This window comes from Typopeltis vanoorti, chromosome 17 (genome assembly GCF_054136105.1).
Source record: "Typopeltis vanoorti isolate ZY-2024b chromosome 17, IOZ_Tvanoo_1.0, whole genome shotgun sequence".
NCBI lineage: Eukaryota > Metazoa > Arthropoda > Arachnida > Uropygi > Thelyphonidae > Typopeltis > Typopeltis vanoorti.
This window is the reverse complement of record NC_143565.1, coordinates 88058623-88074856: the sequence shown is the minus strand read 5'-3', so window position 1 is coordinate 88074856 and position 16234 is coordinate 88058623. Positions and strand designations below refer to the sequence as shown.

The 16234-nt window shown below is 33.5% G+C and overlaps 1 protein-coding gene across 1 annotated transcript; it reads left to right on the top strand.

Moving 5' to 3' along the window:
• The first annotated feature begins 13309 nt into the window (after positions 1–13309).
• On the top strand, positions 13310–14443 carry LOC150097609 (innexin inx2-like). The gene has a single exon (XM_090406958.1). The coding sequence runs from the start codon at positions 13310–13312 to the stop codon at positions 14441–14443; it is 1134 nt and encodes a 377-aa protein (XP_090263084.1).
• The last annotated feature ends 1791 nt before the right edge of the window (positions 14444–16234 follow it).

Genomic DNA, 16234 nt, shown 5'->3' with positions numbered 1-16234 from the left:
AGGCACCGACAAAGCCTGCCTGCTGGAAATGAATATTCAAACCACCCAAGTTCCACAAAGTTGGAAAGGGTGACATTTAAAAGACCAGAGTCCAGTAAACTGCAAACTCGTCAGCGTACCAAAAGGGATCATTGTTTCGATCGGCTAACTAATCAGTGCCCGAAAGATCACTGACTGGAAAATACTCGAACCTTATTACGGCAATCAGAGAGAAGTAGTACTGCCGCTCAGCCAACTTCCACTGAAGGCAGCGGTAGACAAACTCGCCAGCCTGCACGGTCCTTTTGGTAGGAGGTGAATTTCATCGCCCAGTGTGTGACCACTCCTCTGCTTAGTGGAGGCCTGAAGTGGCTTTAAAAAGCTTTTAATCTCTAGAGCAAGATTTCGGGTCTGTGTAAAACTTCAATGAAAAATTATGAAATTCAGGAATAAAAAAAAATAGAAAAAAATCCTTAGACCTCTCACAGTACTAATGTATTATAACCTTTTGTATGCGGGAGTTACAAAAAAAAAAAAAAAAAAAACTAAGTTCGCATGCTTATATTTTGTATTTGAAGGATTTCTCGAAGTGAGAAAGGTGAAGGTGGTTCTACATTTTTGCAAAAAATATTTAAAATCAGTATTTGAAATCTAAATACATATTTCGGTAGATTCTACACATTTAATTTCTTTCACGCAAATTTACCCCCCCCACACCTAAGAAATGTTTTAAACATTCCGCCAATTAGTATATAAACACAGTATGTAAATTTTAACCTAAAACGGGCTTATAAAAGTAGCTTTGATTAACAATAATAATAATAATAATATTATTATTATTATTATTTTAATCACAAACTATATTATTCATACCTACTATTTACATTATATGCATGTGTTCATAACTGCATACGACAACATAAAGCATGAGTTATAAGCATCTATATTGTGAAGATGTGCATATGAACAATGAAACTGAAGGAGAAGTTTTACTGTTTACTACTTCAGTGCTAAACATGATTAGATAATGCTTATAACCAGTGGCAGCTCGTGGCTTGAAATCGTAGGGGGTGCTGCAACTTTGGATATACATACACACTGTAAGTACAGTATATACGTGTTTGGATAAAATATCAAAATTATGCTAAAAAATTTTTTAAAAAAATAAACATGAAAAAATATTGTTTATTATCGATAAAATTATACAGTTTGGTATAATTCAAAATTACTTAAACATAAAATCCATTTCTTTAATTGTAATTAAAGGAATGGATTTACAAATTTTGAGACGGAGTAAACACGATAAGCACTTCGAACACTCTACTACTGGCGCAAACTGCATATAGACAACAGTGGAACTGCGCGACGGACAGTGCCGCATTACGCTAATAGCGTGCATCTCACTATGACGTCATATGCTTGCGCGCTGAGCAATATGGCACTGTGGTAAACACAGTGCCGCTAGCGTCCTTCGCCCTCCTAAAGTGGCTTTTTAGGAGGGCGAAGGACAAGATGGATTTTTATTATTTTTTATACAAAATAAGAGGATTGTTGATGATAAAATTAAATATTACAAGCAAATATAAAGAAATTAATAAATATATTTATATATCGAGAAAAATTGGGGATGCTGCAGTTCCGCAGTGTCTATGCACGAACCGCCCCTGCTTATAACATATATTTACAACATATATTTTTACAACATATAATATTATAATATTAAGAATAAATTAATCCAACTGCGTGCAAGGTGACAACTTAGCATTTTAATACGAAGTACGTAAGTTCTATATATTCCGGTGATAATCGAAATCGCCTGGAATAGAAGTTAAAGCACTCACTTCGCATAAACTTCGTCCTCATCTTGACCATCTAAAAAATCTTATTAACTTTAGTTTTTATCAACAACGCTTTATTTTCTGGCAGCTTAGTAGAATTATCGTAGCAGATGAAGCAAATACTGTACTTTACAATGAATCATATAAACAAAAGCTAATTCTTAGTGTTAATGACGTGTTAACAATAGAATACGTTGTTTTGATATTTAGCATTAGTCTCATTGTTTCCTTTCATCAAATTAAGTTTCCCTCCTTTTTTTTTTTTTTTTATTGTTTACGAAATTATGTCCAGATAACTGTTGCATTTGAATTCAAATTCTGTAAGAATTTTGATTCCTAGTTCATATCAACGCGTACATTTTTTTTTTTAAACTTTTGTCACCATTTTCAATAGAAAAATGTGTTTCTTTGTAATTTTTCACTCATTAAAGGGTAGGAAAAACGCAAGTTTTTCCTACCCTTTAATTTTAAATAACGAATATAAAGAATCATTTGTGAAAAAGCAACCGTACTTAATATTTTTTGCAATTCGTAACTATGACTGCATTACTAGTAAGGAAACTTTCTTACCTCACAACAGATGCATTCAAACTCACTGCTTCAAAGATGCATTCAAACTCACTACTTTGTAGTTCAGCATGTAAGCTTTTCTGAATGTTCCATTCAGAAAAGCTTACATGCTGAACTACAAAGCAGGAAATTATGACCAACTGAGGAGTACACTGAGTTCAGTGGAATGGAATCTGTTGATGGATGGGAAGAATATCGAGAGTGGATAGGAAGGATTTTAACAATACTTAAATGATGCGATATCAGAATGTGTCCCGAGAGTTCGAAGGATAAATAGGGTAAGAGTCAAATGGATGTGTAATCGTATTAAGCAACAGATTCGTAAGGAAGAGGTGATGTGGAAGGAATACCGTGTGGTATAAGGATGATATCCGTTACGATAATTATAAGGAGGAGACGAGAAGAATCACAAGTGTTGTATGAAATGTTAAGTCCGAGTATGAAAAGAAACTCCCTCTGCAAGCTAAGGACAACCCACGAGAATTCTATGCGATTGACTGATGCAGAAGAGATCGATCACCTACTGTGTAGTCATTTTGAAAAGAACTATCAGCCTGGTATGTGAAACATTAAACTTGCGATACCTCTCCACTGTATGAGGAAACTCATGTATATGAGGGGAAGTACTAGAGCTGTTGCACAACTGAATAAGAATTCTGCAGTAGGAACATCCCATTCAAGTGCTATCTAGGAGGTTGACTACCGTGATGTGAGTCATGGTTAACTATGGCCTTACGACCTGTGGTGAGGAACCAATCTCTTCCACGTATTTTAAGTATTCATGGCTGTAAATCCGTGTGTGTTCACTGAACCGGTTTGCCTGTTCTGGGGAACGAAAAACTCGATTTTCGAATCCCCCTCACGTCATTGAGGGGAATCGAACCCAGGTCGTTCAGACCAAACGGCTTTGTCTATACCAGAGATCGGCAACCTGCGGCTCCGGAGCCGCATACGGCTCTTTCAATGAATAATTGCGGCTCTTTTCGTTATTAAACAATCTATTTTTGAATAATGCAAAATGAATGTTATTTATTAAATTGAAAACGAAAAACCCTAAATTTAGCATTTGCAATAAATTAAGGACATTTTACATTTAATCAAGGACATTTTGCATTAAGTCAAGGATATTTTTCAATTGAAAATAATACATGCGATGCGGAAAAATTTAATACTTTCATGTTTGAACTGTTTGAAATCATACGCGATAATCCTTCTTTATATTCGTCTTGGATTATCATGGATAATTCATAAATCCACTGATTTGTCAAATATTTGTTTTAATTATTCATGCCAATTAAAATTACTTACCGTAAGTTATATTTTATGTTGTTTTAATTTATTAAACCAAATACGTCACGCTAGGCTAGCACGTGTAGCGCTACAGTAGCGCTTTCTACCGTAGATATTTTAAATTGAAGAAGATATTTTAAATTTAAAAAAAATTAAAGAAATAGGTATGTTATTGGATTTCATACATATGTTTTTGTAAGAAGGAGGAAATCTTTGGTTTATTATTTAATATTTAAAAATATCATATAACTTCGGGTGATGACATGCCACCCCTGTGTTTTACAAGTAGGATAACGCGTTACTGTAAAAAAACTGAATAAATAATTTAATTATAATATTTTTCAATGTAGTAGTTTCTAAATTTAAAGCAGTGATGGGCAATTAAATAGTAAATCAAATACTCCGTTCGATCCGCATAAAGAATATTTTCTTTTTCTTTGATAAGAAAGTATTTAATTTATTTTCCATTATTTAGGTATATTTTAATTTTTTAAGCTGCACAAATAAATCCACATGTAAAAATCAACATTCATAAAATAGATTTTTAATTAAAATATACTAATTCTGCCGTACAAAATGAACACCGTGGGACCACACAAAAAATCTGAGAGGGCCGCATGCAGCCCGGTGACCACTGATTGCTCATTACTGCGTGCGGTTCCCTAATTTTTTTTTAACAGATATAATTAAAAAAAAAATGGCTCTTCACTCCAAAAAGGTTGCCGACGCTGGTCGTGGACCAGGGTTTCCCCTAGGAATTTTGCCGTCCCATGAAGTAGTATATTTTGCCGTCCCCTTCTCCCTTATTTTTCATATAGTTTATGCCAACTTTATTGCCCCCAAAAAACTTTACGCCCCGTGTAAATGCACCGTCGATAGAGCCGGCCCTGATCAGCACGGATGCTAAAAGAATGTTCAGCAGAACAGGGAAGATACCACAGAAATGGAAAGTATGTAATCTCATTACACAAGAGTGGTGTAAAGATCGGTATATCCAACTATCGACCAATCAGTATGTCAGGAGGGTGGTGAAGTTTTTGGTAAAGTTGGTTAGGACTCGCATTCAGAAATGGGTTGAAGAAGAATATCCACTTAGCAATGAACAGCATGAGTTTATTAAGGGAAGGATCATGATTTAGCAACTGGCTCACGTTCTTTAATAATGTTACCGCTGAGTTAAACAGAGAGGAATGGATACACCATGATACTTTTGGGTTTTGCTAATGCTCTTGACAGAATGGAGTATGGAAGACTGTTGCATAAATTGGAGAATATGGGTTTGGATTATAAACTATCGACAGTGTGGTGGTGATTTATGGATTTGATGGTAGAAGGACAGCAAAGGTCATACTGCACCGTATCGAACGTTAGAGCAGTACATTAGATGAGACAATCAAACATCCATGCCCACAGCGTAAATGGTTACATTGATTGAGCACTAGATAAAAATGATCAATTGTCTTTGCTTGCTTTGGAGCAGTCCGAACTGACGCGAATGTCGTTAGTTCGCAATGGAATAGGGATATCCAACATTATCATCGCACGGTCGAGGGATCTCCGTCTTCTCTAAATCAAAATACAGCTCTTTGAACAGCATGTTCATCTATCTTCCAACACAACAATACTAAAAAAAAAAAGCATCTCATGTAACCAAGCAACTTCCAAACTCATTAACAGATTTGGCTCATTTGAGGAATATCATTCTCCCCCCCCCCCCTCATGTGTGTTGAAGGGTAGTATACTAATATATATATATATATATATATATATATATATATATATATATATATATATATATATATATATATATATATACAGAATTTTTCGCGCAATATCAGTTAATATTGGGAATTTTTCATGTGCATACTTCCAAATGACTTCATTGTTTGTTGATTTTAAATGTAAACTATTCTGAATGTTTATTATCTCAAGTTCTACTTCAGCTTGGTTTATGTCAAACAGCCCACTAATTTTATTTGAAATTTCTGTGATGTTCAAGTTTTCTTGAAATGGATTATTGATAAAAGATACAATCGTCTCAGTTTTATTAAAATCTTTAAATCTTGAATTTATTTCTTCCTCAACTAATTCTATTTCACGAATAATTCTTTTAAATCATAGCGAAGCATTTCTTGATTTTGTTCAAAAAATTTTAATAAATATGGGAAATGTCTAAATTTGCGGTCATTTATATTTTTCTTTAATAAAAGTAAGTATTGTTGGAAAGTTTTTATTGAACTTAACATGTCAATTAAATTTTTATCTCTACCTTGTAACTCTAAATTTAAATTGCTTCATTTCGTACAGAAATCTACTAAAAATGATAAGTGTAACAACCATCTTTTATCACTCAATTGTAGATAAATATCTCCCTTTTCATCAAGAAAAATTTTATATCGTTAATTATATATCTGCAAAAAGAAACATTTGCGAGCGAAGGTGCTTCGGGAAATTTGCCTTGCGTTTTCTCCTCTGATTGGGATCGCCGAAAATGCCTGGACGACTGCCTTCTTTTTCTACCGTTTGAACAGCTAGAACTGCCGCAACTGTTAACTGGATCCCTCTCTGGCCTGGAAACGTTTCTCAGGCAATTGGAACTCTTCCTTTCGGCAATTTGAAACCTTGTCTGCGGCCTAGAAGTCCTTTCTGGAAGTGGGAAACTCCTCTCTCAAACAACGTGGATCCAGGCAGTCTCTCTGACGGCGACTCTGGAACCAGGACCCCTTCTGCTTGCTTCAGTCCCTTTTTATTAGGCCTCCTCTGAAAACTAGCATGAAGTTTGGCAACTCCCAAAGAATCGGTATGAGTCTTTCATCTTAAGTTTCAAGTTCGGCACGCCTTTTGTTCTCCTCCGCTTTCTTTTGATTGTAAGTTGCCGGCCATCGGAAAGTTGTTTGAACTCTTTCTGACTGACTTCGGAGCTGTTTACACTTAGAGCCTGCAAGCCTTTCTCATACATACAAGTTTCAATAACAATCTTTCTAATGCCGCCATGTACAGCTTCGGCGACAAAAACATTGCCTTTGTTTTTAACACTCTAACATATTCTTATTAAAGCAGTATATACAGTTAACTTCAAAAGAGTTATTTACAAAAACATCTAATACAAACTATACCGAGACAAACAAAGTTTATTTTTTTACAATATTCACATGGGACTTAACCTAAGTAAAAAATCGATGTAATGTGCTTTGGAATATTTAATATTTAAGCTACAATCGAGTTTTTACACTTTGCTTATAATCGTATTCACTCGGCTCGCTGTTTGACTTCCACTGATCCAAATTAATTGATTTATCCGAACTTATAAGAAAATTACTGATTTGACAATTTTAACGAAAAATAAATAAACAATAGCAATACACTTAAAGCGAATTAAAAATAATACAAAATAATGATAAATAAAATATTATGTTTTCAGTTTTAATTAAATTTGTAAGTAAAGAGGAATACATAAGAGATCGACCAAAAATCGCTCCGCGATTGACCGGTCGATCGCGATCGACGGGTTGACCACCCGTGTCATATGGAGTTCTTTAGTAATGTCTGAAAGAAGAAAAGTGTTTGCTTTTGAAAGTTATTTTCGTTCACATAAGCAGATTTTGGTGCGAGTAGACAGAGGCGTCTGGAATATATCATAGATGAAGCTCTTTATGAATGTGACACTGGAATAGTAGTTGGAGGACTAAGAATAAATAACTTACGTTTCGCTGACGATATCGATCTTCTGGCAGAAAGTGAAGAAGAATTACAAGAGATAACCAGCCGTGTTTTCGGAACATTAAAATAATATGGATTATACATAAACCTACAAAACACAAAAACAATGATAACCTCAAAATCAGACATTGAATTCTTAAAGCTAGAAATTGGCAATAAGCAAATTGAGAATAGTTCACTTATCTAGGAAGCACGTTGAGTCAAGATGGTCGTTCAAAAACCGACATTAAATACCGAATTGCTAAGGCAACCGTGGCCCTACAGAAGTTAAAACCATTGTGGGGAGATAACAGAATAGCAATCACAACCTGACTAAGACTAATTGATACCTTGGTGAATTCTGTCCTCTTGTATGGTTGTGAGGCCTGGACTTTATTGAGGGAAGATGAGATGAGACTCCTGTCTTTTGGAATGAAAACTTACAGAAGACTTTTGAGAATTCCCTATACCGCTCACGATACAAATGAAATTGTCCGAAAACTGATTGATTCAATAGACGGGTGAAAAAGGGAAAATATTCTGACAGTCATCAGAAGAAGAAGACAGATGAAATGGTTCGGACATGTGGAGAGAGATAATGGCATTCCAAAGCAAACCCTAGAAGGAATCGTTCCGGGATCAAGGGTTAGGGGCCTACCTCGATTAAAATGGACTGATAACATCAAAAAATGGACAAATTCCTCCCTTTCTCAACTAACATCAAGAACAAGAGACCGAGACGACTGGAGGAGGGTAGCAAAGAGTATCACCTACCAGCCATGAATGACCCAACGGTTCATTTAGGACTATGGGAGAAGAAGAAGAAGACAGAGGCGGCACAAATAGGATATCCATCCTTCCCTCTAGCACTGAATCTAACGGGACGCTAAAGATAAACAAAAATACGTTGCCTAAATGTTTGAATATTTTTTAAAATGGACATTTGTTAAATTGCCGTAATATTATTATTCACACTTTGAATGTAAAAAAAGTTTTTGACGTTCAATTGGCGACATATGCATAAACAGTTTTGCTATACTTATACTACATTCTACTGCAATGATGCAATATGCGACAAACGAGAAATTATTTCATTACAAAAGCAAACGAAATTTTCCCATATCATATTCTGATTCTAGGCTGTATTTTTAACTTAGTTATATTTATTTTCATATTTCGTTGTTAACTTTAAATTGTCCATCAGGCTTTCATAGCAACAGAAGCCATGAAACATACTCCGAATCTTAACAAATATGGCTGTATAAATTTGCCCAAGATTTGGGAGACCGTCATCTTAAGACATAACTAGTACCTGTTTTCTCTCTTTTCTTTTTTTTTTTTTAACATAGAGGGTGCCTAATTAGAATTTTAGTCTCTGTGTTGCTAAAATTTTTCGAACTAATCCCATTATTACACCATGTTGTTGTAGTCTTGCGTACTGTGACAAACTGTGTCTTGTGCTCTGAAGATGCTGGTTATAACACCAGCGAACAGGGGCGGCTCGTGCATAGGCACTACGGAACTGCAGCACCCCCAATTTTTCTCGATATATCAATATATTTATTAATTTCTTTATATTTGCTTGTAATATTTAATTTTATCATCAACAATCCTCTACAATTCTCTTATTTCGTATAACAAATAATAAAAATCCATCTTGAAGCACTTAGGAGGGCGAAGGACGCTAGCGGCACTGTGTTTATCACAGTGTCATATTGCTACGCTTGCGCGCGTAGCAATATGCACGTCATAGGGAGATACGAGCTATTCGCGTAATGCGGAACTGTCTGTCGCGCAGTTCCATTGTTGTTTATATGCAGCTTGCGCCAGTAGTAGAGTGTTCGTAGTGCTTGTCGTGTTTACTCCGTCTCTTTAAATATTTGGACATTACAATTAAAGACATAATATTTGTTATGATTTTTGTTTTAGAACATTATTGGGGTTATTGACAATTACGAACCTCAGAATTTTTAAGTAATTTTGAATTATACTAAACTGTATAATTAACAGTAAACTGTATAATACAGTAAAACAATATTTTTTCATGAAACAAAACAAGAAGAATATATTTTATTTTTAAATAATTTTGAATTATACCAAACTGTATAATTTTATCGATAATAAACAATATTTTTTCATGTTTAATTTTTTTTGATTAATTTTTACCATAATTTTGATATTTTATCCAAACACGTATAAGCTGCACTTACAGTATGTATGTATGTATATTTCGAAAGTTTCAGCACCCCCCCCCACGATTTCAAGCCACGAGCCGCCACTGCCAGCGAAATATCAGCAATAAGTCAATAAATAATTATTTACTTATCATTCTGTGTTCTCATATATTACTGTCAAAATGAGTCAACATGTGCGACAACACACATAAGCTTTTCTACACGTTTTACACAAGTAATCACTTGAAATTAGCTTATTAGTGCCAGCAATTATATTATTACATGTTTATTATTCACGATGCAAACACAATGATAAAAACCTGTTCATATTCTCATGTTGTTGTTAAAGCAAGTCAACATGTACAGGAAGAAAGGAAACAACATATAAAAGAAGGTCTTTTCGACACGGAGTGAAGGAGGGGGGGGGGGGGAGACTGCAGTTAACCGTAATTTTGCTGCTAAGCACGTCTTAGGTCCCTCATTCAGTGGCTCTACCATTGACCGGGCTGCACGATACGTGAAGCTGGACAGGAACATAGACACATTAGTCACACAAGCGTCACCTACGCGATCAAAGAGTTGTGTGTTTGCTTCGAATTAGCTGCATTCTCTCCATGGCTTCCTTTTGCTTTCAGAGAGAAAGCTTGGTGAATGGCGTATCCAATATATTATCTGAGTATCAGTTGTCTTCACAGGAGACCCTTTCATCGAATACAAGAAACAATTATTTAACGTGATCTTCAATCAGCAACCACTGAATCAATTTTTAAGAAATAAAGACATCGAAGAGATTAGAATTTTATTTTATTTTTTAATGTGACGTTCGTTTAAAATTTGTACTTTGTACTATTATAGAATTTCTTTATAAAATGTGTACTATTCACTTAAAATGATGTGTGGAATAATATCCGTGGAGTGTGGATCGTCCACTTAAGAGAATGGAAGAATTTAAGAATTTGAAGGCATCAATGAACTTGAAATTTCCTGTCATCGCTTTGTTTTCACGTTTCGATTTAGTTGACTTTCTTTTGAGAATATTGGGCAGGATTTCGATCGCTGAGGTTCGGTGAAATAAGTTAGATGATTTTATAAAAATAAATATTTCTGTGACATTTCGAAGACTCATAAAACTCTAAAATAAATAAATAAAGTCTGTCGAAACAAACCAAGAGAAAAATTATTATAATATACAGCGCAGTACAATTACAGTGATTTAGTTTTTAAAACTGGTGCGACTGTTGTCTCCACAGTTTTTATGATCTCTGTGAATTACATGATTAAGGAAGGTGATATTAATCCTGATGTCAAAATAGGAGAGATATTAAAACAGGAGTCTTTATTATATGTAGATATATCACCACTAATTCAATTAATTGGAAAGCTACAGGAATCATCATAAATACGATTTGAAAATCTGCAATTTAAATATATGGTTTATTTTTGAAAAAAAATTTTTTTTTTCCAAATTGAAAATCACAACAGCTGATCAGAGAAAGACTGTAGACCAGTAAAGATTTATTGAGTGAGCAATGATGAGTGTAGAATAAAGAATCACACGAATAAATTGAATTAAAAATCTAACCAATAATAACATGGAAGAAAACTGATCATTGAAAATGAAGTTCTGATCATCTGTCGAGCTAAGTATTCTTTTCTTCCAGTTTCTCCTTATGAATACATTCACGAAATCCACCCAATTAAACACAAATAATTTTGTTGATTTCAAAACATTAAAAACATCATTGGAATGTTAATTCTTTCAAAAGAAAGAAATCACTCTGGACTCATAATCATTTCAGTGAGGTAGGCGGATTGTTCAAGATAAAGTTAGGAACTAGCTTTTCATAGTCAGTTTTAAATTGTACACAATTTGGACACCTTTTGCTTTTGTGCAAATATAAACAGCTCAATCTCGTCAACGTACACAGTTTCAGATTCATGAATAAATCATTAGCGTAATTTCTTACGAAATAATATCCCAGATCAATAAGCAGTTAGCTACCAGGAAACAAAAGTATGAAAACATAAAAAAAAAAAAAAATGAAGGGCAAAAAAAAAAAAAAAAAAAGATAGAAAAAAAAACCGAAATAAATTCCTGGTCTGGCTGACAGAAATGATAAAATATCAATGGAGAAAGCAAATGCATATATATTAATCAAGACACTTTGACTGACTGATTTATTATTACTCTGGGACTAAAGCAACGTTTCAAGCATTTGATCGATGGGGTCGTTTAAAGTGCTGCCTTCTCGTTTATGAACCGCAAGGCAACTGGTCGTTTCATGGCTAAAGGTAGTTAGTGGAGAGGAAACGGTGCACTGTATTGGTTAAGGGATTTGCTATGCTGATGACCAGTCCCCGGTTGCTGTATTCCCTTGACAGGATGCAGTCAGAGCTAAGAACATTTTCGAAATAGAAATGGATTGGGGAGGGACATCTTTAGGTAGACATGTAATGAGGTATTTCTCAATTTCTTAGCATAGACGTACAGATATCTAGAATAGTATGAATAGAATAAAAATATTTCAATTAGGGAAAACATACGATAATATAATATTACAAATAATAGAGTATCATAACTGTTTTAAGAATAAGTTAATTTAATATTTAAAAAAAAATCACTCTTTAAATGTACAAATGTTAATGAGAATTATGAAATTTTATGTTTAAAATCAGTCTTCGGACTGGTGTATGTTCCTCCAGACTTCAGCTAAAATAGTTAAAGAAATCTAGCTCGGTCGGTTTACTTACATCGATAAATAAATTAATAATTACAGTAATTTTCTATAGATGTTTAATAGTGTTAACTGCGTTGATTGGGAAATTATTCGCATTAAATGGGATGATGTTAAATTTATTTTAAGATCATATACTCGATTAAATTTGAATACTTAAATATATAAGTATATATAAGTAGGCCTGGCCTACTCCCTATTAGGGAATAAAAGGCGTTTAGTCGATTTTATAAATATATAAGTAGGTTAAATCAATGCTACCATAAAAAAGAATTTTTATCTTATTTTTAAAATTAAATATAAAACAATTAATTCTCAATTTTGAATTAATTTGAATAATCCTATTAAAGTGAAGATTTTTCTTAATAAATTTAATATTCGATATTAATCCTTTTGTTGTATATTTATCTCAAAACTATTATAATTATTAAAACATGGAATAAAATTGTAAAAGTAATTATTTCCAACTTTACGAAACTCTAAATAATATGAAATACTTGGACATAATAAATTTACAAATACACTTATTGGCTTTATTGTTTACCTTACTAAAACCTAACAATCTTTCTGTTCCTCATATGAAGTTAATATGCAGATGTTGTAATATTCCAAGAAAATATTGTAATTAGTCTTAAGCATAGTTATATTTCAGTTTTCCAAATAATTCAACATTGCATTTGATTACGTAATTGTCCTGCCTTGCTTATCCCTATGACACTTTCTCTCAGGAAACACTGAAAAACTCACCTCTTCCTGTTTTCCTTATGAAGCGATGTGTTTCACCATTTCTACGTTCTCCATTTCCGATCCGCTGCTTTATCAAGCGGAAGTTCGCTCACAGTTTCAATATAACATTCGACATAATATCCCGTCAAAGATTTAGTTGTAACTGCGCACTTTTAGAAGTCCACGTTAAAGTGTGTTGGGACGACAATGATTCCATTGTAATTTTTTTCGTATAAATCGAAAAATCAGTGCAGAAAATCCATGATATTTTACTTCGAAGTTAATCTTTAATGTCAACATGATCAATTTGTTTTCTATCTTAAAAGGATTGGTGAATACCAAATCGGTCTGCACAGACAACTTCGTATTTCGTTTGCATTATAGATTTACAGTTCTCATCTGCTTCGCATTTGCTCTTCTCGTAAGCCAAGAACAGTTCTTTGGAGTACCAATAGCTTGTACGGAAAGCCATCACGTCAAGAGTCAGATCATTGAAACTTTTTGCTGGCACCATACCACCTTCAGTTTGCCCGATGCATGGAACAAAAAAGTCGGGACAGAAATCATATATCCCGGGATCGAGAAACACGTCGATCAAGAGAAAGTACACCATGCCTATTATCAATGGGTAGGATTAATGTTATTTCTACAAGGTATATTCTTCTATCTTCCTCGTTTCATCTGGAAATGGCAGGATAAAGGAAAACTTAAAGCTCTGGTATTACAATTAGACTCTCCTGTGTTAGATGATAAGACCACAAAGGAAAATAACGAACAACTTGTGGATTATTTGCACCACACTTGGAAGTATAATAATCGATATGCAGCAACATTGGTCATTTGTGAAGCTTTAAATTTCATCAACGTAGTGTGTCAAATAGTGTTGGTCAATGTGTTCCTTGGTTATGAGTTCAGTAACTATGGAATCGAAGTGTTGAAATATATCTCCGTAAATCCAGAAGATAGATTGGATCCTATGATTCGAATATTCCCGCGAATGGCTAAATGTTCTTTTTATGTTTTTGGACCGAGTGGAGATCTTACAAAGCTGGATTCTTTGTGTATTCTTCCTCTGAATGTACTCAATGAGAAGATTTACGTATTTCTATGGTTCTGGTTCGTTGTTCTTTCACTGGTAAGTGCCTTTGCACTTATTTACCGTCTCTTTACCATTATTTCACCTCTAATGCGATACACATTACTCGTAACAAAGTCCCGATTAACTGATAGAAGAGATTTGGAAATTATTACGAACAAAGGTGACTTTGGTGATTGGTTCCTAATCCATCTACTGTGTAGCAATCTGCATTGCAGAAATTTCCGTCAGTTAGCAGCTAAGCTAGCTGCACGACTTGATAATACCATCCCAATAACAAGATCTCCAACTATGCTTTATCCCAATTGTGCCTATAATGTGGACAAAGAATTGTAAGAAATTTCGTGAACAATTTTTTTTTTTTTTTTTTTTTTAATGCTATGAGTCAGTAAAACTTCGGCAGGTTGTCAATGGCAAGTACAGTAACTGCATTCTCTTTATATGATTCGTGTGCATACAAAATGATAAAGTGTTTTATGTGTTTTCAATGACATGTATGTAATAGTATTAATATTAATTCATTTTAATTTCGTTTCTAAAGAACCGAACTTGCTTTTTATATATTTATTTATATTTTCAATCTATCAATTCATTGAAAGAAGGAATTATCATGAATAAAACGATAGGTTGTAGAATAAATAAATTTGAAAGAAATAAATACTTTCAGTTTTTTTTTTAAATAAATATATAGCGAGTGTGTAATAAAATAATAATAATAATAAAATTGTTATGTTATATTTTTGAAAAAAATAAATAAATAAAGCTTTATTATGGTCTACAAATGTTCATTATTATTTTTCTATGATAAGTGGTTCAATTTATTAAAGATAATTTCATAAAGACTTGGATGTCAGCATTATTCGCTGTCGTTCTACGTTTGCTATAGAAAGAACGGGATTTTTAACTTATTTCTTTATTTTTCTGAATAAATCAAAAGCTTCCTTAATATCAACGCCACGAGTACTATCTTTTAATGCTATTAAATCTAATAATTCTTCTCGCGAAAGAATTCTTCTCCTCAAGAACGGAACGAATAAAAATTGCTAATTGTGGTTGGTCTGTAATGTCAGTTGATCTTTTGTATCTTTTTAAATTTTCTGACAAGTCATATAAATATAACTGCATTGCCGAACAGCAATGTAGTTAATTGAAAAATTAAATTAAAAACAATAGAAAATTAAGAAAAATTATAAATATTTTTTTCTTTTTTAGTTGAGCCCCCAATAAAACTTAAGAAGAGCCACATGCGGCTCGCGAGCCGCAATTTGGCCACCGTGGATATATATCACTAACAAATATTGTGAATCTTAGTTTGGAGGGTAATTTTTATTTTACTTTATTTATTTATTATTATTATTATTATTTAGTGCACAAGTTCAACGTGAACTTTAATCTAGCGTGGCATGCAATTCAGTTCAACCTGTAATTCAGTTCTTGCTATGCATGCTCCATTAACTGTACTGAGAATGTTTAATTCTCAATAATGTAAATATGATTGATGACTTCACTCAGCTGTTAGAAGTTCTCTTAGGCTACGAACGTAGTTTCTAAAAATGTGGCCAATTTTTAACTTGATAAATTCTCCAAAATTCTCATTGCAAATGAATCACCTCATATTTGGCATTCTACAGGAATACGAAGATTGAGAGTTTCTTGACCTGACGTTCTTGAAGCCTACTGAATAAAACTGGATGGGAGAGTTGTTCACAAAGTTCTTCACATTGCACATTATAAAAGAATGTGCAATTGTTTTAGGACAGATTTTTTTTTTTTAATTTTGAATAGTATGATTTTTAATTTTGAATGATGATCAGGGAAAGGAAGAATAGCTATGCTGTTCAACACTAATCACAAAGGTAAGTTTTCTGAATGGCCGTCAATTTCAAATAGAGGGATAGGGACACATTTGTAGAGAATATTTTGAGGCTGACAAAGTAAAAAAAAAGAACGCTGGATATATGTAAGCTACAGAGTAGAAAACGAATACTAAATTTATAGAATGATTTAAGAAAATATGAAAAAAGGAAAGAGAAAGCGTGTGTGTGAGAGAGTATTCAAGAAAAAATGAAAGAGATTGAAAACAAGAGCAAAATCTTGCAAACTGAATGGAAAATCTGAAGAAAACAT

Coding starts and splice junctions, on each gene's coding strand:
- LOC150097609 (XM_090406958.1), top strand. CDS start 13,310: ATGATCAATTTGTTTTCTATCTTAAAAGGATTGGTGAATACCAAATCG.